Source organism: Mobula birostris, chromosome 5, assembly GCF_030028105.1.
Source record: "Mobula birostris isolate sMobBir1 chromosome 5, sMobBir1.hap1, whole genome shotgun sequence".
NCBI lineage: Eukaryota > Metazoa > Chordata > Chondrichthyes > Myliobatiformes > Myliobatidae > Mobula > Mobula birostris.
The window spans coordinates 100709595-100735025 of record NC_092374.1 but is presented as its reverse complement, the minus strand read 5'-3'; the positions used below and the strand labels follow the sequence as shown (position 1 = coordinate 100735025).

The 25431-nt window shown below is 50.0% G+C and overlaps 1 protein-coding gene across 1 annotated transcript; it reads left to right on the top strand.

The window, feature by feature from the left end:
* Window positions 1-11505: 11505 nt before the first annotated feature.
* Window positions 11506-13486, top strand: LOC140197925 (olfactory receptor 4M1). The gene has a single exon (XM_072258542.1). The coding sequence runs from the start codon at window positions 11587-11589 to the stop codon at window positions 12598-12600; it is 1014 nt and encodes a 337-aa protein (XP_072114643.1). The 5' UTR covers window positions 11506-11586; the 3' UTR covers window positions 12601-13486.
* The last annotated feature ends 11945 nt before the right edge of the window (window positions 13487-25431 follow it).

Genomic DNA, 25431 nt, shown 5'->3' with positions numbered 1-25431 from the left:
ATAACAATAAACCAATAAGCAACACACCCACAAAATGCTGGAGGAACTCAGCAGGTCAGGCAGCATGTATGGAAAAGAGTAAACAGTCGACGTTTCTGTCTGATACCCTTCACCAGGACTGAGAAGGAAGGGGAAAGGCATTGGAATTGAAAGGTGGGTCGGGGGAGAGGGGAATGAGGCTAGTTAGAAGGTGATAGGTGAAGCCAGGTGGGTGGGGAAGGTCAAGGGCAGGAGAAGAAAGAATCGGATAGGAGAGGAGAGTGACCACAGGAGGGGACCGGGGGAGGTGACAGGCAGGTGAGAAAAGGTTAAATGTCAGAGTGGGGATAAGAAAACCAGATTCAAGTAATGTGACACCCGCCACTGAAAGAAAGAATTTCCGGAAAAATACAGATGCAACTATAAACAATGGAAAATGCACTGAACAGTTACACGTATTTGTATAAAAATACAAATAAACATAGGAAAGTTAAACTACAAGAAAACTAATTCTACAGCTCAATCCAACACACGTTAAATCAGACGTCATCGCACTGAAGGGCATAAGGTTGGGCGTGACGGTGGAGGGAGAGGAGCTGGAGATAGCATTGGTTGGACTGCAAGTGAAGTATTGTGAGCAGTTTTGAGCCCCTTATCTAACAAAGCATGTGCTGGCAATTGCATTGGAGAGGGTCCAGAGGAGGTTTACGAGAATGATGCCGGGAATTAAAGGGATAATGTGTAAGGTCTTGATGGGCCAACTGGCAGGCTACTGCTCCTATGTCTTATGGTCTTATGTGTTAGATATGAAGCTTGTCATTTAATCTGATACTTCACGGTTCATCCACACTAAAGTGGTCATTACCTCCAAAGGAGGTATTAGGCCCGATCTGGGCAAAGTGTGTGCGTGAGTCTATCAGCTTTATCCATCCTTCAGAACTAGAGGATATGCACTTCAGACAAGATGGGAAAGTTTAAAGTAGATATGTGGCCCATTTGCCCCATCTAGTCTGCTCCGCCATTCTATCAACCTCCACTTTAAATATACCCAGTGACTTGGCATCCACAGCCATCTGTGGCAATGAGTTTCACAGATTCACCACCCTCTGGCTAAAGAAATTCCTCTTCATCTCTGTTCTAAAGGGATAACCTTCTATTCTGAGGCTGTGCCCGCTGTTAGAAACATCCTTCCTACATCCACTCCATCTAGAGCATTCGCTGGGTTTCAATGAGATCCCCCCTCACTCTTCTAAACTCCAGCCAGCACAAGCCCAGAGCTACCAAATAGTTCTCATATGCAACTCTTTCATTCTGACCTCCCGTGGACCCTCTTCAATGCCAGCACATCTTCTTAGATATACCAACTGCTTGTCCCTTCTATAGGGTTGCACTTGTGCCTGGGCGTCCTTGGAGATGAAGCATGCAGTTTCTATGGGCACAGTGGGGAAGTTTAAACGACACCTGTATGAATCCTTGCAATATCTGATGACCCTGTGAGCTCTGTCTCGGAGGCTGGTGTTAGAGGGTTGACATTCTCAAGGTATCAGTCCATGAATATGTACCTGGCAGGGCTCTGAAAACTTTTTGTAACCAACTGGTGGGAGAGTTCAAGGACATCTTTAATCTCTCACTGCTGCAGTCAGAGTTTCCCAGCTGCTTCAAAAGGGCGACAATCACACCAGTGCCCAAGAGCAGGGTGAAATGCCTCGAGGACTATCACCCAGTGGTATCATTGCCTACTGTGATGGAGTGCTTTGAGAGGTTTCTCATGGCCAGAGTCAACTCCTGCCTCAGCAAGGACCTGGACCTGCTGCAATTTGTCTATCACCACAATAGGTCTACAGCGGACGTGATCTCACAGACTCTCCGCTCAGCCTGGATCACCTGGACAATAGTAATACTTGTGTCAGGCTGCTGTTTATTGACTGCAGCTCAGTGTTCAACACCATCAAACCCTCAGTTCTAATCAACAAGCTCCTAAACCTGGGCCTCTGTACCTCCCTCTGCAACTGGGTCGTTGACTCCCTCATTGGGAGAGAACAGTCAGAGCGGATTGGAAATAACATCTCCTCCTCGCTAATAATCAACACTGGCGCAACTCAAGGATGCATGTGAGATAGGAGCAAGATAGATCAACCGATTGAGTGGTGTCATAACAACAACCTTGCACTAAATGTCAGTAACAACAAGGAATTGATGATGGACTTCAGGAAGGGGAAGTCAAGGGAACTCACACCAGTCCTCACCGAGAGATCAACAGTGGAAAGGGAGATCAGCTTCAGTTCCCGAGTGTCAACGTCTCTGAAGCCCTGTCCTGGGCTCAATATATTGATGTCTTTGCAAAGAAGACTTGACAGCGGCTATGTTTCATTAGAGGTTGAGATTTGGGATATCTCCAAAGGCTCTCACAAATTTCCACACCATACCACGGAAAGCATTCTAACGAATTGCATCACTGTCCAGTAAGGTGGGGTGAGTATAGGATTGAAAAAAGCTGCAGAAAGTTGCAAACTCAGCCAGCTCCACCATGAGCATGAGCCTCCCCAATATCCAGGACAACTTCAAAAGGCAATGTCTCAAAAAGGTGGTATCCGTCACTGAGGACCCCCAACTCCCAAAACATGCTCCATTCTCATTGCTACCATTGAGAAGGAGGTGCGGGAGCCTAAAGACACATACTCATCGATTCAGGGGCAGCTTCTTCCTCTCTGCCATCCGATTTCTGAATGGACCTCGAACACATGAACACTTCCTCAGTATTTTTGCTCTTTTTTTGCACTAATTTAATTTTATATATATGAATATATATTTGAATTTATATATATATGAATCTTATTACAATTTTAGTTTTTACATTTGTATCGCAATGTACAGCTGCTCCATAACAACAAATTTCACAGCACCTGCCAGTGATGTTAAACCTGATTCTGATTCTGATTGTGACCAATGCCTTATAAAGCCTCAGCATACCCCTCTTCAGCATTAATGGAGAGGAATAAGCCATTGATGTTTCAGGCTGAGACCCTTCTTTGGGACTGAAAAAGAAGGGAACAGAAGCCAGAATAAGAAAGTTGAGTTGGGTGAAGGGGAGGAACTGACAAGTGATAGGTGAGATCAGGTGAGGGGGAAGGTGGGTAGGTGGATGGGAAAGGGGGATGAAGTGAGAAGCTGGAAGGGGGCAGGTGAGACCAGGTGAGGGGGAAGGTGGGTGAGTGGGTGTGTGGGGGAATGAAGTGAGAAGCTGGGAGGGGATAGGTGGAAGAGGTAAAGGGCTGAAGAAGTAGGAATCTGGCAGGAGAGGAGAGTGGACCACTGGAAGAAGTGGAAGGCAGGGGGTGGAGTTGGGGAGAGCATCACAGTGATTCTAAATGGACATCTTTGTTTTCTGAGGCTGTGTCCTCTGTGCTTTGACTCCCACATGTTACTGAAAGGGATCTCCAGGGTGAAGAGTCTGCAGGCACTCTGGGAGTTTCCGTATAAAGCCGAAGGTTCTGCTAGCAGTTGTCGCCTGCTGAACAATTGCATCAGCAAGGCTTTGATGTAAATTTGCATCCTTTGCTCTCAAGGCCTTGAGACGCAGTTGCAATGCACACAGCAAAGGGGTGATGAGACACTCATAGTGAAAAGATATTTCAGTTGGATTAGTCATTTACCGCTGCTCTCAGCCCACAGTCCAAGAGAGTTTTGATTCATGAGTGGAAGGGTGTTATGCTCTGCACTGAGATGATTTACAAATCTGTGTCGGGACGTCTGCCAGTGAAGTGTGTGTTATGAACCATTGTCGGTGCTGTACTGTGGGAAACACCACAAACTTGTCTGTGCTCCTGAAAACTGCAAAGCAGAGGAGGAGGAGCCATTAGGCGCATTCACTGTGTTTAAGAGACATTTAGATGGACTGTTAAACAGGCAGGGTGTGGACATTGTCTCTTCGTCCCCCTCCCATCAGGCAGATGGTATAACCAGAGCACACTCAAGGACAGCATCTACCCCACTGTTATCAGACTGCTGAATGAACCTCTGATTACGTTAAAGATGAGCTCTTGATCTCCCAGTCTACCTTGTCGTAGCCCTTCCACCTAATTTGTCTGCCTGTACTGCACTTTCTCTGTAACACTTTACTCTGTACTCTCTTCCAAATCTTTAATGTTTTGAATTACCTTTGAATCGAATAATCTTTCTGATTGGTATGCACTCACACATCGAACAGACACCTGTATCATACAGCAACAGGCCTTTCAGCCACACAACGTTGTACCAGACTAATAATTAACCACCTAACTAATCTCTTCTGCTACACAATGTGCATTTCCTGCACATTCATGTGTGTATCAGACAGCCTTTTAAACAACTCTGTTGTATCTGCCTTTATCCCGACAGCGCATTCCAGACACCCACCACTTCCTGTGTGAAGAAAATTGCCCCACGCATCTCCTTTGAATTTACCCCTTCTCGCCTTAAAAGCAAACAATGTGTTTTCACTTTAACTCACCATATGGGGCAGGAATAAAAGAGTAAAGATGAACTTCATTTGTCATATGTACATTGCAACACACGGCGAAATGTGTCGTTTTTGTCAATGACCCACAGTCTGAGGGATGTGCTGGGGGCAGCCCGTGAGTGTCTCAAGGCTTCCAGTACAAACAGAGCATGCCCACGATCACTAACCTGAACCAGGACGTGTTTGGAATGTGGGAGGAAACCAGACCACTCGGAGGAAGCCCAAGCGGTCACGGGAAGAAGGTAGAAACTCCTTACGGACAGCAGTGGGAATTGAACCGTGATCGGTAATCACTGGAGATGTGAAGCAGTGCGCTAACTGCATCACCACCATGATGCCCTAAAATTAAAACTAAACTGGACTAGAGCGTGTCCCACAAGAGCTAAGCAGCATCCAAGCAAACACTTCCACCTGGATAACACAGGGTGAAGCTCCTGCCCAGAACACGGGTAGGGTCAGACCTCGGCAAGTAGGGGAAAGGAATGTACCAATGACATACTGGAAACATCTCAGCCTGGTGCAAGGAAAGAGTTAAATTTTAACTCCTTCTTGGTATACACTAAAATGTGTAACACAAAATGGAAGCTTGTACAACAAAATGGTGCTAATCTGGGACGTGAGAATATGTACAAGGGAACCAGTCCACAGCCATGTTTTGAGAACTTACTGTGAAAACTAGTCTACAGTCAGGAGAGTAAACAATGGTAAAAATCATGTCTGTCTGGGAAAGTCTCAGATTAAAGGGCATTGCATTGAAGGGTATAAATAGGAGCAAATTGTTTGAGCGAGTGGAAATCTCCTCCGAGGCTGGTCATGACTAGTACTATGAGCTGGAGATAGGGACGAGAGAGTGGAGAGAGTGAGAGAAAGGAGAGAGAGAGAGAAAGGAGAGAGGGGAGAGAGAGGGGGGGAGGGGAGAGAAAGAGAGTAAAAGGAAAGGGGAGAGAGAGAAGAGAAAGAGGAGAAACAAAAAAGAGAGGAGAGAGAGAGAGAAAGGAGAGAGGAGAGAGAGAACAGTCAGGTTTGATATCATTGGCATATGTTGTGAAATTTGTTGTTTTGCAGTAGCAGTATATTGCAAAACATCATAATAAAAAATCTATAAATTACTATTAGAAATGATGTTATGTATATATATAAATAGTGCAAAAAGAGCCCAAGAATAGTAAGCTAGTGTTCATGGGTTCAATGTCTATTTAGAAATCTGATGACAGAGGGGAAGAAGCTGTTCCTCAAACATTGAGAGTTTGCCATCGGGCTTCTGTACCTCCTCCTTGATGGTAGCAATGAGAAGGGGGTATGCCTTGGGTGATAGGGTCCTTAAAGATGGATGCTGCCTTTTGATAAGAGAGTTAAAGAGACAGAGAGAGCAACATAGAGAAAAAGAGAGACAGAAAGAGAGAGAAATAGAGAGAGGCACAGAGAGAGAGAGAAAGAGGGGGAGTGAGCAACACAAAGGGAAAGAGGGGGAGAGACAGAGGGATTCCTCCGGCAGTATATTGTGTAGCATGACTTAGTGGTTGGTTGATAATTATTATTTTGTCTATTTTTTACAAACCATTCTCTTTATTTGTGTATTTTATTCTTTATATAACCCAAAGTAATTCCTTTAATGCATGTATACTGCCTCCCTTGTCTATGGATACCACATGCTGCTGAATCAGAAAAGAACAAGGGATGAATTTTAAAATATTTTCCTTACAGCTGCATCAGTGCTAGGATCACTTCCTCCACAACCTGCCTCCTACCCTGTTCAGGAGCAGGTAGAAGGAGGTAGTCATATTTCATTTCCAGAATCATTTTCGTGAAACCCCTTTGAATCCTCTCCAATGCCAGCACATCCTTTCTTCGATAAGGGGCCCAAAACTGCTCACAATATTCCAAGTGTGGTCTGATCAGTGCCTTATAAAACCTCAGCATTACATCCTTGCTTTTGTATTCTGGTCTTCTCAAAATGAATGCTAACATTGCATTTGCCTTCTTTACCACCAGCTCAACCTGCAAATTAACCTTTAGGGAATCCTGCACAATGGCTCACAAGTCCCTTTGCTCCTCAGATTTTTGCATTCGCTCCTCATTTAGAAAATAGTTTACATCTTTATTCCTTCTACCAGAATGCATGGCCATACACTTCCTTGCTGTATTCCACCTGCCACTTCTTTGCCCTTTTTCCTAATCTGTCTAAGTCCTTCTGCAGATTCCCTGCTTCTTCAACACTGCCTGTTCCTCCATCTACCTTTGTATCATCTGCAAACTTGCCCACAAAGCCATCAACTCCATCATCCAGATCATTAACATATAACGTGAAAAGTAGTGGACCCGACACCGACCCATGTGGAACCTCACTAGTCACTGGCAGCCAATCAGAAAGGGCCCCCTTTATTCCCACTGTTTGCCTCTGGCCAATCAGCCAGTCTTCTGAGCAGACATACTTAATGTTTTATGTTCTATGACATGTACTTGTGCAGATGAAAGCAAACTTGACTTTGGCTACAATCCAGTCCTCTGGGATCTCATTTGTGGCCTCTGTCAAAGCCCTAGTACTCTCTCTTCTTGTCCTTCTCTATAGTCTGGGGTAGATCCCATCAAACCCTGCAGAGTTTTTAATTACAAATATACAAAAGTTATTCACCAAAAATATATATACAATAATCAGGGGATCAGAACTATTTATAATTTCAAATTAAAATATTATCTGTGAAAGACTTGATTCCCTGGAGGGCCCACTGTTCCCGGAAATCTCCCACTATGCTCATAGTGACCACATGCTCCATCTCCAAGGACACCTAGGCGTGGACATAACCTATGAAAAGTGGCAGGAGGAGGCCTTGACTGCCCATAAATGGCCATTTTGGCCAGGCCCAGGAGGTCTCCTGAGTGACCCTTTCCCCTCTGCACTGGGAGTGTGGGACTAAAGTGTATCCAAAGCATGAGGAGCAGCCCTTTAGATACTCAAACAGAGGCTGCAACCTCTCACACTCCACATAAACATGATACACAGACTCCTCCTGGCTAGGTAGTTGGGCAGTCACAGGGAACAGGCTGTCCTGAGGATTCATCCACTTTAATATTCCTCAAGGGCAATGATACCAGCTCCTCCATGATCTCCATATACCCCGGATTACTAGCCTACCTCTTCTGATCTCACCATCCTCCAAGTCCCTCTCCTTGATGAAAACTCATTGGGTACATACATAGCCATGATGGCTGAGGAGGGCCAGACGTCCAGAGTAAGAGTCTGACCCTATCCAGTTGACCTCAGGGCTGCCCTGGCCCAGCAGGGAAGGGTGCCTTCTGCTTCCCGCCCCCTAGTAGTGTTTAAAGATTAGGACATGTACATTGAGACACATAGTGATGCATAAACAATCTCGTAGTTCAGTTAGAGATTGGCAACTGTGATGTGTGGGCATCTCTGAGTCATGGCTAAAAAGAAGATCATAGTTGAGGGCTTAACGTCCAGACATACACATTGTAATGAAAGGACAGGCAGATAGGCTGAGGGGATTGGGTGGCTCAGTCAGTTAAAAAATTAAATGAAATCCTTAGAAACAACTGACATAGGATTGGAAGATGTAGTATCTTGTGGGCAGAATTAAGAAACTGAAAGGGTAAAAAGACCCTGATGGGAGCTATATACAGGCCTCTGAATAGTAGCCAGAATACGGGCCACAATTACAAGATGACTTTCTAGAGCAGCTTGTGTGAGCCCACTAAGAGAATGGCATTTCTGAGTGTTATGTAATGACCAGGATTTCACAAGGGAGCTTAAGGTAAAGGAACCCTTAGGAGACAGTGATCATAATATGATAGAATTCATACTACAGTTTGAAAAGGAGAAGCTAAAATCATATGTATCAGTGGAGTAAATGGAATTACAGAGGCATGAAAGAAGAACTGGCCAAAGTTGATTGGATTGGGACACTAACAGGGATGATGGCAGAACAGCAATGACTCGAGTTTCTGGGATAAATTTGGAAGGCGCAGGAAAGACACATCCCAAAGATGAAGTACTTTAAGGGGAAGATAAGGCAACTACGTCTGACAAGGGAAGTTAAAGACAACATAAAAACAAAAGAGAGGGCATGTAGTATTGCAAAAAATTAGTGGGAAGATGGGGGATTGAGAAGCTTTTAAAAACCAACAGAAGACAACTAAAAAAGAAGATGCAAATAGTTGTTTCAGATATATAGAGAGTAAAAGAGAGATGAGAGTGGATACTGGACTGCTGGAAAATGACACTGGAGAGGTAGTGATGTAGGACAAAGAAATGACAGACAACATTGATAAATATTCTGCATCAGACTTCACTGTAAAAGACACTACTAGGGAAATGCCAGAAATATGAGTGCATCGGGGCAGAAGTGAGTACTAAAAAGGTGCTTGGGAAGCTGAAAAATCTGAAGATGGATAAGTCATCTGGATCAAATGGACTACACCCCAGGGTTCTAAAAGAAGGAGCTGAAGAGATTGTGGAGAAATTGGTTTCCATGGTTCTGGAGGACCAGCAGATAGCAAATATTATTCTATTTTTTAACAAAGAGGGAGGCAAAGTTGGAGTCCATTATTAAGGATGAGGTTTTGGGGTACTCGGAGGCACATGATAAAATAGGCCAAAGTCAACATGGTTTTCTCAAGGGGAAATCTTTCTGAATAAATCTGTTGGAACTCTTTGAAGAATTAACAGGCAAGATAGACAAATGAGAGTCAGTTGATATTGTTTATTTGGATTTCAGAATGCTTTTGACAAGGTCTTGAACATAAGGCTGCTTAAGAAGGTAAGAGCCCATCGTATTACAGGAATGGATATAAGGTTGACTGATTGGCAGGAGGTAAAATGTGGGAATAAAGGGGGCCTTTTCTGGTTGGCCAACTGTGACTAGAGATGTACCACGGGGGTAAGTGTTAGGACTGCCTCTTTTCACATTATATGTCAGAGATTTGGATGAAGGAGTTGTTGGCATTGTGGCCAAGTTCATGACTTCAGGCCACCTGATGGGAGCTGCAAGAAGGTGCCTTGGCCTGGATGGTGGGGATCTTTGATGAAGGTCATTGGCTTCCTGAGGGAGTGCCTCCTGTAGATACTACTGTTGGGTATGCTCATGATTTATTGGTCTCTGCAGCTTCTTCTGTTCCTGTGCATTTGAATTGTCTTATCAGACCACGATGCAACTGGTTAGGATACTTCCATCAGTCCATCTGCAGAAGTTTGAGTGTTCATATAAGTTGGACTACTACAGCACTCTTCAGGCGCTTTGGCCCACAATGTTGTACTGACTGTCTAACCTATTCTAAAATCAATATAACCCTTCCCTCCTTCATAGTCCTCCAGTTTTATATCACCCATGTGCCTACCTAAGGATTTCATAAATGTCCCTAATGTACCTGCCTCTACCACCACCCTGGCAGGGTGTTCCATGCACCCACCACTCTGTGTAAAAAACCTACCTCTGACATCCCCCTTATGCTTTCCTCCAAGCATCTTTAAATTATGCCTCCTCATATTAGCCATTTCTGCCCTGGGAAAAAGTCTCTGTCTGTCCACCTCTTATGATACTATACACCTCTATCGAGTCACCTCTCATTTTCCTTTGCTCCAAAGTGAAAAGCCCAAAACTATTCAACCTTTTATCATCAGTCATGCTCTCAAATCCAGGCAGCATTCAAGTGAATCTCCTCTGCATGAGCCAAACCTCCTTAACACCTGAAGAAAGAAAAGACTCTGGTGTGCCTTCCTTGTGGGTGCATCCGTGTGCTGGGCACACAGTAAATATTGTTCCTTTGTACTAAAAGAGCTTTAGAGATAATCCAGGAATTTATTGGCCCCTGAGCCTCACATCAGCGGTGGGAAAGCTATGCGACAGGATCTACTCATATTTGGAAAAGCGAGTGCTTATTAGGAACAGTCAGCATGGCTTCAAAGCTGATTGAAATTTTTGAGGAGATGACAAAGATGACTGATAGAGGTTGGTTCAATTAGAAGAGATTTTATTGTCATGCACACTGGAGTGAAGGGTAATTCCTTCTTCAGATGAAGCCACAACAGTAAATAATAACAAAAGAGCAATGTTGCGAGGATCAGGATGAATGGTAGAACAGTTTGTAGAATTGTAGAGCAGTCCAAAGTAATGCAAAAAGAAATGCTGAAGGGATGGTAACAGAATAACTGGGAATGCCAGTGTTCCCTGCTGTACCTGTGACTCTGTTAGCTGGCAATGCCAGTGTCCCCCAGTGTACCTGTGACTCTGTCTAAGGTGGTCAAAGTAAATTTATTATCTAAGCAGGTTTATATCACCAATAAATCTAGGGGTTCATGTTCTTGCAGGCATTTACAGGAAATAATGAAATACTATAGAATTTATGAAAGACTATACCCTAATAAATGTGCAAAGGACAGAATTTGCAAATATATAAGTAATACCGAGAGCATGAGTTGTAGTGTCCTTGAAAATGAGTCTGTAGGTTGTGGAATCAGTCAGTGTTGAGGCCTGTGAAATTATCCACGCCAGTCTGGGAACTTTATATCTCTAAGGTAATAACTGTTCCTAAAACTGGTGGTGTGGGACCTAAGGCTCCTGTACCTCCTGTCCGATGGTGGCAGCGAGAAGAGAGTAAGGCCTGGATGGTGAGGGTCATTGACAACGGGTGTTGCTTTCTCGTTGCAGTTCTCCTTGTTGATGTCCTCACCGGCGGGGGAGGGGTTTGCCTGGGCCGCATCCATTACTTTCTGTAGACTTTTCCGTTCCTGGACATTAGTCCCATTTGACCGCGTTTGGCCCACACTCATCTAATCCTTTCCCATCTACAGGCTTGTCCAATCGTATCTATCTACGTGAATTGGCGGTGGATTTTGATAACATCCCCAGGAGGACTCGTTGGTAATTTTTAGCCTGTTTCAAACTGGTGGGCGTAACGAGCGGAAACCTTCGGGTTAACATTGTGAGCGAAACCAGCCAGCCTGCTGGCAAGGCACTGAAAGTGTTAATACTCGTCTTAAACTTGCTGTTGTGTGGTTTCTGTCACAGAGCGGAAGCGTGCGTGTGAGAGAGAGAGAGAAGGGGACCTGAAGCCGGGAGGGAGACTGATGTTCCGTCTCTGGGGCTCGGCTGACGATGAACGTGTCGGGGAACTGCTCGGGCGCTGAGGAGCACCTGGTGGAGGTGCGTGTCTTCGCCTCTGTCACCTCCTTCGTTCTCCTGGCTTTCTTCAACCTGGTGATCAACTCCACCATCCTGAGCGAGGACCGCCTGCGCTCGCAGGCCCGCTTCGTCTTACTGCTCCATCTCCTACTCTCCGGGGTTGTCTATTTCGGCCTGAGCAGCTCCTTCTACTTGCTGACCTACCTGCGCGCCGCCGTCTCCGCGTCCTGGTGCCTAGCACTGTTGCTCGCCCTCATGGTCAGCGGCTCCTCCATCCTGCTGACCCTAACCCTGATGGCTGTCGACCGCTACTTGGCCATCTGTCACCCGCTCAAGTACAGCGCCTTCTGCGCCCGCCACTCGGTCTGGTTCCTCTGCCCGCTCATCTGGTTCTGCTCATCGGTGATCCCGCTCATCCTCGTGTGCCAGCAGGTGGGTCCCCGGGCGCAGCAAGGGCCGGGGCCGGGTCCAGGACCGGCCAAGCGCTGCTCGTCCTCGCACCTCGCCTCCAGTCACAACATGAAACAGACATCGAAGATCCTGCTGATAGGAGTCTGCACCCTCCTCATTCTCTTCAGCTACCTCAAGATCCTGGCGGAGAGCTGGCGCATCGGGACGCTGAACAGGCGCAACCGGCGCGCCCGCAGTACCATCCTGATGCACGGCGTGCAGCTGTCGGTCTATATCATCCCCACCTTCATCACCTTCTTCCTGCAGGTGTTGGCGCAAGCGGGCAAACTCGACCAGTGCACCAGGGCTCGCTTCGAGGTGGCCAACTTCGCCTTCTTCAGCCTGGCTCAGTGCATCAGCCCCGTCATCTACGGCCTGCGGAAGGAGGAACTGTGGGATCTCCTGTGCCACAAGTACCCCTGCCTTCACTGGGACTTTAAGCGGCTGCTCGAGGGGTTGGTGGGCGTCAGCGGCTGCCTGCGGGGCCCGAGCTGTCTATCGCGGCGCCCACCTCCCCCCGCTGATGCGCCCTGGTGAACCAAGCGAACACGCCGGACCTGCACCTTGTAAGACCCCGCTACCGACCCTCCGCATCTTCCTCGGGAAATCTGAGTTGGGGCACAAGGCGAGGGGTGGGGACCCCAGCGACTTTTCCGGGCGTAGAGAGCCGATACACCTGCCCATTCTGGTTTAGTTTATCCAGAAACTGTCATACCAAAGGCTTGGTTTAAGCACTTATGAACAGGATTACAGTCCGGCACGGTTGTGCTGAAAGACAGAACACTCTAACCGCGCTGTCACAATCATCCCGAATGTCTTCTCCCTCGCTGCTCGGCTGCCTGGAACTTCAAGCAGAACGCCAGCTCGGGGTAGGGACAATGCTGTTTTGAGTTTCCGCACAGGCGCGGGACCAAAGTAATTGTGTCCATATGGGGAATCTATCGAGTGTTTCCTCCCAGTGAACTGCGATTTTTGGGATGTTTTATTTTCGTTTTATGGCGCCCAAGCTTCAAATAAACCCCACGCCTCACCATGGGAATATTAAAGTGGTACGGACAGTTCCAGAGGAGGAATGGCGCGGGAAGGTAGATGCCCTCAAGACTTGGAAAGACTGCGATCTGGGCTGGAGGGAGGCGGCCCAACATTCATCGCCAGGACCAGACCGAATCTTCACTGGGACCTCAAATGGCCGCCATGTGGGACAGTAGTGTTTGTTTGGATTGGCTCCTTCGGCCACAGACCGAGTGAGGAAGGATTGGGAGGGACCCTAAACCGCCGTGGAAGTTAAATCATGTCGCTAAACCACGCCAGCTGCTAATTCATTTCGAGATGAATTTTGAGTCTTGTCTAAACTGTGGCCTGGCGCCTGTAGAGAGAGAGAGAGTTTGTGGTGTTTACTAATTAAAGTAAGTGTTAATTTTTAGCCCTTGTTGTGGTACATGTTTGGTTGGCATGGGTCAATTGGTTTCTTCATCCATCTGTCTGCGTATAAACACTGGCCACTGGCCACTGTGTGTAACCAGCTCCACAAACCTTCAGCTGCAGGAAATCCAGAGCCACACACAAAATGCTGGAGGAGCATCAGCAAGTCAAGAAGCATCTATGGGGGAGGTGGTGGTGGTGGTGGGGGGGGGGGGGTGGAAATAAACAGTTGACTCTTTATCTTTTCCATAGATGCTGCATGACCTGCTGAGATCCTCCATCGTTTCGTGTGTGTTGTCTGAAGTCTCCAGGAGACTGCGAATGAAACCCAGCACAAAAGGAGATTCTAGGAGAGGCGGGGAGAGGGGAAAGGAGAGAGAGGACTGTCTGAGAAATTCTGGATCACGGTGCCAGAGGGATGGGGATGAGGAGGGGGTGGGGATAAGTGGAGATCCTAAAGCAGGGCCTGAATTCCTCAAGTGAGTCCGGTGGGCGGAGGGGAGTTTGAAAACCTCAGAACCGTGGCAACAGAACTTCCACCATTTCTGTGGTTAACTTTATCCCTCCCTCCCATACAGACACTCTTCCTCGACCCATATACCCTCCCTCATCCATCCTCGACCCTCTCCTTTCCCTCCGCCCGCCCACCCAGCCTCCCCCTTCCCTCACTTTCCCCGTCCCACACACCCTCCCCTGTCTCTCACACCCTCCCCAGTCTACACACCGTCCCTCACTCTCAAAATCTGTCCGCTGGTTTGGTTTTGAAAGGACCCCCGGGCGCAGCTTGTAACCTGCAACAATCCCCTGATGTTCATCCCTCCCCCTCCCACCGGAGTATATATCGGGATCACTGACACAAGGCGGGAACTCCCTGTAGCTCGAGCTGCGGAGGTTGATCTGGAAGAAAAAGAGGTTCCAGTCCGGGCCGAACGGAACGAAACGAGTTCAGAGGAAGTATTTCTGTAAATTTAGCAGAAGATATAAATAGCTAGTCATCTGTTTTATATTAACTTTCAAAACGTTTCCCTTCTCACCGGCCAGTACTCCAAGCATTAACTCTGGGCCATTGGGCCCATCCAACTCGTTCTGTCTCACTGCGGTTCCTCCCTGCTTCACCTGGGCTTTGTTGTTAAACCACAGCACCCTTTCACCCCAGGACCGCCTCGCCAGGGGTATGTCACTTCACCCGGGGATCAGTTGGGGGGGTGGGGGGTGTCAGGGAGCATCAGGTGAGGTTTCGCCCAAAGTCTCAGGGCCATTGAAGAACTTGAGGCAGAATTAGTGACGTGAGGACCGGCCAATCAAGGGCATTTGAGGTGAAAATAGGAGGGTTCCCAGTGCTGATTGACGGCCAGTACTGCTCCTCCCACTGTGTAACCCTCCTTCAGTTCTGCCCCTGCCACAGTGTGACCCCCCCCCCTTCAGTTTTGCCCCTCTCTAATCACCCCTCCCTCTCCAAAGTGTGTTACAAAAGCACTGTCGTCTCCTACTCAGGCAGCTCCTCCTGAACCCCCCACCTCTCCCCCCGGCCCCGTTTATCTGGCTGTTCCATCACTGGGTCCACCCTGGGCCCCCTTCCTTCTCAGCACTGTGGGAGCACCTTCCCTAAAACTTACCATCGCCTCCTCGACGGGCTGAAGATCCTGACATTGCCGACATCTTGGGAAACATCAGAAGGGGCGCGAGTGATGGCAGAGAATTCCACCCCCCCCCCGCCCCCAGGAAACCTCCACTGGTTCAGAGCTGGGAATAGGAATTTGTTATTGGACACGGTGCGATGATGGACTCAATATTTTTTTACCGATACGCTCAAAGTTAACTTTTTATAACCGTGTTAATGAAACTGCCCTGAATGGGATCTGAATCAACTTTCTTGGGGTAACTTTCTCGCTGGATTCACCAACTGGAGGTGATCAATGCAAGATTCTGACCCTGCATTCCCAGTGGGCAGTTGTTTCCCAGGCATCCCCGATAGAAAAAGTGTCCGATCGAAACCTCTTCCAGAGACCGCCGAAACCTTCTGTCGGACAAGACTTGTCCTGCACTTGGGAATGTTCTCACTTAGCCAGATACAGGTGGGCGGTCAAATACTAATTGAACGTGAACTTGAGCTTGAGTGGAGGTGAAAGTTCGCGGGAGCATCTTCACCACGTGACGAGTTTCCGAGGAGGAATAGAAGGAGTTCACACTGGGAGAGCTGGTAAGTGGCTGAAAGTCAAGGATTTGCAAGGTTGCAGACAGATGTATAGAAGCAGGATTGTTTCACCTAGAGCTAGTACAGGGATGGACCAAATGGCCTCTTTCTATGCAGCAACTCTTCTGCAGCTTTTAAAATGTTTCCATTTGCAATACAAGAATACGAAAAAGTACAGAGATACACAGCAAGTCAAGCAGCATTGGTAGAGAAAGAAGCTGAGCTGGCACGATCACCTTTCACGAGAATTTACTGAATCCATTCCCACTTTGGTTTGGACCACCTCCATAATATCTCCACTTAATCAGAGCTCAGCCTTCACTTGGTGGACCCTCTGTTCCCGATGATTACATATGGCAGAAAGGACACTTGGCCCATCAGCCTGTGCTGGCTCTTTGGCAGACACCCTTGGACAGGAGCAGAACTGTGTGAGTGTGGAGGAGGAGGGGTCAGTTGGGATGGTGAAAAAAACAGCAGGTTTTGTGGTCAAGAAAGCGATGTGCTTTCCTTTATTAGTCGAGCCACTGAGCTCAGGAGTCAGGAAGTTATGTTACAGCTCTATAGAAAACAGAGCACTACAGTACAGTACAGGCCCTTCGGTCCTCAATGTTGTGCCAACCCTTTAACCATTCAAACTAACCGCTCCCTCCCACATGCCCCCGCATCTTTCTATCATCCATATACCTATCAAAGAGTTCCTTAAGTGTCCCTAATGTATCTGCCTGTACAACCACCTGGCAGCGTGTTCCACCCGCTCACCAAGCTCTGTGGGGAATAACACCGACCTCTGATGTTCCCCAAACAACAGGAATTCTGCAGGTGCTGGAAATTCAAGCAACACACATCAAAGTTGCTGGTGAATGCAGCAGGCCAGGCAGCATCTGTAGGAAGAGGTGCAGTCGACGTTTCAGGCCCCTACACTTTCCTCCAATCACATTAAAATTATGCCCCCTCATATTAGAGAGAGGGCATAATTTACATTTCACTGCCAACTTGGGAAAAAAGTCGCTGGCTGTCCACTCCATTAATGCCTCTTGTACCCCTCTGTCAAATCGCCTCTCAATCTACTTTGATCCAAAGAGAAAAGCCTTAACTTGCTCAGCCTTTCATCATTGGACACACTCTCTAATCCAGGCAGCATCCTGGTAAATCTCCTCTGCACCCTCTCTAAAGCTTCCACATCCTTCCTATAATGGGGTGACCAGAACTGAACATTATACTCCAAGTGTGGTCTAACCAGAGTTTTATAGACCTGCAACACTACCTCATGGTTTTTGAAATCAATCCCCCAACTAATGAAGGCCAACACACCATGCACCTTCTTACCCACCCTGCCTGGAAACATTGAGGAATCTAAGGGCTTGTGGACCATTAGATCTCTCTGTTCCAATTATAAATTTTGCTTGGACTGCATCTGGGAATTGCATTCACTTCACGCCCGATTACTGGAGAGGATCAGAAGAGTATTACAATGATGCTGCCTGGATTCAGAGGATGTGTGCTAAAGGGAGAGGTTCGACAAACTAGGGTAATGCACAATCTGCTGGAGGAACTCAGCAGGTCAGGCAGCATCTGTGGGGGTGAAATTTGATGCAGAGTCTCAACTTGAAGCGTCGGCAGCTCCCTTCCTCCCAGAGATGCTGCTCGAACCCCTGAGTTCGTCCAGCAGACTGTGAGTTCATCCAGCAGACTGAGTTCGTCCAGCAGACCGTGTGTTCGTCCAGCAGACCTTGTGTTCGTCCAGCAGACTGTGTGTTAGTCCAGATTCCAGCATCAGGCATCTCCTGTGTCTCATGAGGGCAAAGTTGGGGTGTTTTCTCTGGAGTGGTGGAGATTGGGGGGAGACCTGACAGAGGTTTACAGGATTACAGGAGGGCAGATGGTCAATATCTTTCCCCAGAAGGTTGAGATGTCTAAGACCAGAGGGCAGGCATTTAAGGTGAGGCAGGGTTAGATGTGAGGGGCACGTTTTTTTTACACAGAGAGCGGTGGGGGCCAGCAATGTGCTGCTGGGAGTGGCGATGGAGGCGGATGCGCTAGAAGCTTTTAGATGGGCGCATAAGGGAGCTCGAGCTTTCCTCTTTGGCGAGAAGGAGGATGAGATATACAAGATAATAAGAGGAATAGATAGAGTGGATAGCCAGTGCCTCTTCCCCAGGGCACCACTGCTCAATACAAGAGGACGTGGCTTTAAGTTAAGGGGTGGGAAGTTCAAGGGGGATATTAGAGGAAGGTTTTTTACTCAGAGAGTGGTTGGTGCGTGGAAAGCACTGCCTGAGTCAGTGGTGGAGGCAGATACACTAGTGAAATTTAAGAGACTACTAGACAAGTATATGGAGGAATTTAAGGTGGGGGGTTATATGGGAGGCAGGGTTTGAGGGTCGGCACAACATCGTGGGCCGAAGGGCCTGTACTGTGCTGTACTATTCTATGTCTATGTAAATGAGTGTGCAAAGAATAGACATTGTGTACACAGAAGGGAAGAAATAGTCGATGTTTCAGGCCGAAACCCCTCAATAGGACTGGAAAGGAAGGGAGCAGAAGCCTTTATCCTGCATCTTGTGTACCTTGCTCAAAATTTCCAGCATCAGCACAATCTTTTGAATCTCCGCGAAATTTGTTGTTTTGCGGCAGCAGCGCAGTGCAGACATACAATTACTATAAATTACACACACAAAAACAGACAGTTAAAAAAAAGGGGGCGGGAAGTAACGAAACTAAGTTCATGGTTTCACGATTCGTTCAGAAATCTGATGGTGGGCGGCAGGGGATAGAGGCTGTTCCTGCCTCCTGGATTGAGATTTAGACTGAGAAGGAAGGTGCTGTCAGGAATCAGAAACTGACCTTGGTTTATTGGTGATAAATCAAGTAGAGGACACCGAGAGCCAGCGCTGCGGCGGAGTTTGGGAGATGATTGTGTTTAACCGAGCGCCCGAGGGAATAGAATTGGTTCGCCGGCCGGCGCTGGGAGTTTGGCCGAGCGTAATCATCTTGTTCTATTTCGGGGTTGTGGTGGGCCTGAGCTGCCGGCTGCTGTTCTCACGGGGATTCCAAAGCCACTGACACCAGATGCACTGACTGTGGTTTCCCAGCCCCTTCCCTGCGTGGGCCGCCTTCAGGGAGAAGTTCGCAGTAATTGTACCGTGGGATTGTGGCTCTGGGAATCCCGAGGGCCATGACTGTGTAACAACATGCCAGAGGAACTGCCGCTCTGGACCTGAGACGTCGACAACTCCTACACAGACGTTGCACGATCTGCTGAGCAGATGGATACAGTCCATAAGTCCTTGGCGACCACCGTACCCACTCAGCTAGTCCCATTCTCCCGCATTTGCCCATCTCTCTCTAAACCAGGGGTCCACGGACCCATTACTTTGGTCCACGGCATAAAAAAGGCTGGGATACCCCGCAGCCCTGCCCCTCCATGAAACGATCCAAGTGCTTTTCAAATGCTACTATCGTACCTGCCTCACCCAGTTCCTCCGACAGCTCGTTCCAGGTACTCACCACCCTCTGCGTGAAGAAGATCTCCCTCAAGTCCCTTTTAAATCTTTCTCCTCTTGCCCGAAAACTGTGCCCCTTGGCTTTCCCCGGGGAAAATATTGTTAAAGATTAGCTTTTAATTTGCCATGGAAACAGGTAGTGAAATGCATCGTTTGCAGCGAGTGTCGCCACGCTTCTGGCGCCAACGTAGCCTGCCCACAACTTCCTAACCCTGACCCGTACGTCTTTGTAATGTGGGAAGAAACCGGAGCACCGGGAGAAAACCCACGTGACCAGGAAGAGACAGTACAACCTCCTTACAGACGGCGGCGGGAACTGAACCTGAGTTGGCAATTGCTAACCGCCATGGAGAGAGGCTGAGCAGGTCGGGACTGTTTTCACCGGCATGAGGGGTGACCTTATAGAGGCGTACGGAATTATGAGGGGCACAGATGGGGTGAATGTACATAGTCTAGTTCCCTGCATTTGGGAAATCAAGAACTGGAGGGCACAGGTTTAAAGTGGGAGGGTGGGGGAGGAGGAAATTCTTTTGGGACCCGAGGGGAAACATTTTCACCAAGAGGAGGGTCAGCATCTGGAACGAGCTGGCAGCAGAAATGTTTGAGGCAGGTACCTTAACAACATTTTTAAAAAGTTCTTGGACAGGTACACGGATATAGGTAAGGGTTTACAGGATTATCGGCCAAACTCCGGCAAATGGGATGAGTTTAAATGGGAATCTTAGCCAGTATGGATCAACTGGTCTGAAGGGCCTGTTTCATTCATATGTGACTTAATGCTTTACATAAGCATTAAAACAGTCTTTGAGCAAGTAAGGAGTGTAAGACTTTAGGGGGAAGTCAGGAGGGCAAAAAAAAACCTAAGCTAGCAGCAACCACGGTGCAGGAGAAACTCAGCAAGTCAGGCAGCATCTACAGAGGGAGATGGACAGACAAAGTTTTGAAGTTGAGACCCTTCGTCTGGATGGAAAGTGTAGGGGGAAGCTGTCCGTGGATAAACAGGGGTGGAGATCTAAGGGGGATGGGCAGGTGGAGGAGGAGAGAGTTGGCATGGCAACAGAAATTGGGGGACGAGGGCAACAAGGGAATCGGAATTGGTTTATTAGTGTCACGTACTGAGATACAGTGAAAAACTTGTCTTGCATACTGTTCATACAGATCAGATCATTACACAATACACTGAGATGGAACAAGGTAAAACAGTAACAATGCAGAATAAAGTGAAGGAAAACAATAATGTGCAAGATCGTAACAAAGTAGGTTGTCAGGTCAAGAATCCATCTCATCACACAAGGTAAGAATTGAAGCCTGATAACAGTGGGACAGAAGCTGTGTTTGAGCCTGGTGGTCTGTGATTTCAGGCTTTTTTAACTTCTGCCTGATGGCAGAGGGGAGAAGAGAGAATGTCTTTGAAAATGATGCTTTACCTAGGCAGCGAGACAGAATCAACAGAGGGGATGCTTTTTCCTGTGATGTGCTGAGTTATGATGCATCTGGATAGGATGCTTTGCAGGGCATTGATAAAAATTGGTGAAGGTCGATGGAAGCAGAGGTGTTGGTGAGTTTCCTTGGCTGTGGCATCTATGTGGTTAGGCCATGAAAGGCTCCTGGCCGTGTTCACTCCTAGGAATGAATTTGAACCCGTCAACCTTCTCAACCTCAGCACCATTGAGGAATGTGAGTGGACTGCAGATGTTGGGATCTGATAGGAGAGGAAGATGGAGAGTGGAATCGAGGAAGGGGGCGGGGGGGCAGATGGAGCAGGAGTAGACGAGGGAAAGAAGCAGGGTTGGGTAAGTGTAGGAGGAATGGGATGGATGGGGGAGGGAGAGAGGGGGAAAGAGAGAGAGAAACAAAAACAAAGGAGTTGGGGGGGGGCAGTTGATTTGTTCATGCTGTCCGGTGTGGACCACCAAGGGAGAATAGGAGGTGTGGGTCATTTGATTTCCATTCTGCCTCACCTCAGAAGATCGGATAAAGAGGAATCAGGAAATTCATACAATAACTAGGAAAATAATAGGTCCCCTTAAGCATGAATGTGATTATCTACATGTGGAGCCACAAGAGGTATTAAATCATAAACACCAGAGATTCTGCAGATGCTGGAAATCCAAAGAAACACACAAAAAAATGCTGGAAGAACTCAGCAAGACAGGCAGCACCAATGGAGGGAAATGAACAGAACATTTCCATAGATGCTGCCTGATGTGGTGAGTTCCTCCAGCATTTTGAGTGTGTTGATGACAATTTCCTCCTCTGTATTAACTGCACAGAAGGCCACAGAAGTGTGGGAATTTATAGAACATGACAGCACAGTACAGGCCCTTCAGCCCACAATGTTTTGCCTACTTTTTAACCTACTCCACGATCATCTAAGCCTTCCCTGGGTAAAAGTCTCTGTATGCCCACTCGATCTATGCCTCATCATAATGTACACCTCAATCAAGCAGCCTCTCATCCTCCTTCGCCCACAGAAAAAGAACCCTGGCTCGCTCGGTCTTTCCTCACAAGACTTGCTCTCTAATCCAAGGCAGCATGCTGGTAAATCTTCTCTGCACCCTCCAGACCCTACACTCCTCCCATCTCTGGTCCTTCCACCCCTGCTTGTAACCTAGGTAGAGTCTGGGCTACAGATTGTCGGCACTGTCTACAAGTGAGGAGGAGCCCCCTCGTGCAGTACTGAGTTCCTGCAGCCTCTGGGACCCCCCCACTATGAGGAAGGAGAAAGAGGGAGAGGTGGGGGGAGAGGGGGGGAGTGGAGAGGGAGGAGAGGGGGGAGGGGGAGAGAGAGAGGAGAGAAGGGGAGAGAGGAGAGGGAGAGAGGAGGGGACAGAGAGGGGAGGGGGAGAGAGGAGGGGACAGAGAGGGGAGGGGGACAGAGAGGGAGGGGTGGGGGAGAGAGAGAGAGGGGAGGGGGAGAGGGGGGAGAGAGGGGGAAGGGGAGGGGGAGGGGGAGAGAGGGGGAGAGGGAGGGGAGGGGGAGGGGAGGGGGAAAGGGAGGGGAGGGGGAAAGGGAGGGAGGGGAGGGGGAAAGGGAGAGAGGGGAGGGGGAGAGAGGGAGGGAGAGGGAGTGGGAAGAGGGGAGAGGGAGGAGAGAGGAGTGGGGGAGAGAGAGGAGAGGGGAGAGAGAGGAGAGGGGGGAGAGAGAGGAGGGGGGGAGAGAGAGGAGGGGGGGAGAGAGGGGAGGGGGGAGAGAGGAGGGGGGAGAGAGAGAGGAGAGGGGGAGAGAGAGGAGAGAGAGGAGAGAGAGGAGAGGAGGGAGAGAGGAGGGGACAGAGAGGGGAGGGGTGAGAGAGAGGGAGGGGAGGGGGAGAGGGAGAGGGAGGAGAGAGGGAAAGCAGGAGAAGGGAGGAGTAGAGAAAAAGGGAAAGGGGAGAGATACAGATAAAGGAGATACGAACATGAACGCCCACGGCACAGAACTGCGAGCTCAGCACTGCCAACACCACCTGCGACCCACGTGAGGCAGTCGGGGGCGGGGGTGAGCGGTGGAAATACCCATCTCCAGAGTGGCACGGCTTGGCTCTCTGTCTCTTCTGCCGCTCCACATACCTCTCCATTCTTACACATTCTCTCCTTTCCGTCCACTCCCTGTCACCCTACTCGTCTATATCTTACCACCCGGCCTTTCCTTCCCCTTTTGTATATCCCATCCCACCTTTCTAGCCCTCCCCCCATCAACCCACCATCCCTTCCCCTCCACCTCCTCCAGTCAACCTACCTCCCTCTCTCAGGAAGTGAGATATGGGGATTTATGAGACAAAGGGGAGGGTGGGTTGTGAGTTGTCGGGAGGGTACACTGCAGAGAGGGAAAGAGCTAGAGAATGAGAGGAGGGGAGGGGTAGAGGGGAAGAGGGAAAGAGCTAGAGAATGAGGGGAGGGGTAGAGGGAGAGGGAGGGGAGAGGGAAAGAGCTGAGAAGTGAAGGAGGAGAGGGGGGAGGGAGGAGAAGGGAAGAGGGAGAGGAGGAGGAGAGGGGAAGAGGGGAGAAGGAGGAGAGGGGAGGGGGGAGAAGGGGAGGAGGGGAGAGGGGTGGAGGAGAGAGGGTGGTGGAGGGGAGAGGGGGAGGAGGAGAGAGGGGGTGGGGGATGAGGGGAGAGGGGGTGGAGGAGGGGAGGGGGGAAGGGGGTGGAAGAGAGAGGGAGAGGGGGAGGGGTGGAGGGAGAAGGGGGAGAGGGGGAGAAGGAGAAGGGGAGAGGGAGAAGGGGGAGAGAGGAAGAAGGGGAGAGAGGAAGAAGGGGAGAGAGGGAGAAGGGGAGAGAGGGAGAAGGGGTAGAGGGGGAGGAGGGGAGGGGGGAGAAGGGGGAGAGGGGGAGGAGGGCAGGGGGAGAAGGGGGAGAGGGGGAGGAGGGGAGGGGAGAGGGGAGGAGGGGAGGGGGAGAGGGGGAGGAGGGGAGGGGGGAGAGGGGGGAGGGAGGGGGAGGGGGGAGAGGGGGAGGAGGGGGGGAGAGGAAGGAGGAGGGGAGAGGGAAAGGGGAGAGGGGAGGGGAGAAGGAGAGAGGGGAGAGGAGAAGGGGAGAGGGGAGGGGAGAGAAGGGAGGGGGAGGAGGGGAGAGGGGGAGAAGGAGGAGAGGGAAGAGGGGGAGAAGGACGAGAGGGGGAGAAGGAGGAGAGGGGGAGAGGGGAGGAGGGGGAGAGGGGAAGAGGAGGAGAGGGGGAGATGAGGAAAGGGGAGAGATGAGGAGAGGGGAGGGGGAGGAGGAGGAGAGGGGGAGAATGAGGGGGGAGAGGGGATATAGGGGGAGATGTGGAGAGAGGCAGAGTAGGGGTAGGAGGGGAGAGGGGAGGAAGGGGTAAAGGGGGGAAAAGGAGGAGGGGGAGATGGAAAGTGGGTGAGAGGGGAGGAGAAGGAGAGGGGGAGAATGAGGAGGAGGAGGGGGGAAATGAGGAGGGGAGAGGAGGAGAGGGGAGAAGGAGGGGAGAGGAGGAGAGGGGAGAAGGAGGAGAGGGGGAGGAGGAGGAGGAGAGGGGAGGGAGGAGGAGAGGGGGAGGGAGGAGGAGAGGGGGAGGAGGAGGAGAGGGGGAGGAGGAGGAGAGGGGAGGAGGAGGAGAGGGGAGGAAGAGGAGAGGGGAGGAGGAGGAGAGGGGAGGGAGGAGGAGAGGGAGAGAAGGAGAGGGGAGAGGGGGAGGAGGAGGAGGGGGGAGGAGGAGGAGGGGGGAGAAGGAGGAGAGGGTAGAGGTGGAGAAGGAGAGGGGGAGGAGGAGGAGGGGGGGAGGAGGAGGAGAGGGGGAGGAGGAGGAGGGGAGAAGGAGGAGAGGGGAGAGAGGAGAAGGAGGAGAGGGGAGAGGGGAGAAGGAGGAGAGGGGAGAGGGGGAGGAGGAGGAGAGGGGAGAAGGAGGAGAGGGGAGAGGGGAGAAGGAGGAGAGGGGAGAGGGGAGAAGGAGGAGAGGGGAGAGGGGGAGGAGGAGGAGAGGGGGAGGAGGAGGAGAGGGGAGAAGGAGGAGAGGGGAGAGGGGGAGAGGAGGAGAGGGGAGAGGGGGAGGAGGAGAGAGGGGAGAGGGGGAGGAGGAGGAGAGGGGAGAGGGGGAGGAGGAGGAGAGGGGAGAGGGGGAAGAGGAGAGGGGAGAGGAAGAGGAGAGGGAGAGGGGGAGGAGGAGGGAGGGGAGGGAGAGGGGGAAAGAGGAGAGGGGAGAGGGGGAGGACGAAGGGAGAGAGGGGGAGAAGGAGGGGGTAGAGGGTAGGAACTGCGACATGCCATGCCAACCAGCACAGATCTGCGAGCTCAGCACCTGCCGACATCTCCTGCGATGTGCGACCCCCGTGAGGCCCCAGACTCAGCAGTCGGGGGCCGGGTGAACGGTGGAAATACCCGTCTCCAGAATGGCACAGCCTGCCTCACCGTCTCTTCTGCCCCTTCCCTACGCACCCTTCCTTCCTCCTACCCCTATTCCTCCGCTTCTCTTCCTACCCCATTCTCTCTCCTTACTCACCCTCTCCTCCCCGTCAGCTCCCCTCCTACCCATCTCCTGATCTTACCCCACCCTCTCCTTTCCCTCCCCCTCCTGTCTGCTACGCCGTCCCTCCCGTTTCCCCTCCTTTCTACCTCTGCTTATCCACTCCTCCCCCCATCCTTACCCCACCTTCCTCCTTTCCCTCCCCTCCAGTCTATCGTCCCTCCTTTCTAATCATCCCTTCCCATCGTCTATCCCATTTTCCCTCCACCACCTCCCTCTCTCTCTCCCGGGTGTGTGGTGTCTTTGGGACAAAGGGGAGGGTGGACATTGCAGACCACTGGGTCTGATTGGATTG

Coding starts and splice junctions, on each gene's coding strand:
- LOC140197925 (XM_072258542.1), top strand. CDS start 11,587: ATGAACGTGTCGGGGAACTGCTCGGGCGCTGAGGAGCACCTGGTGGAG.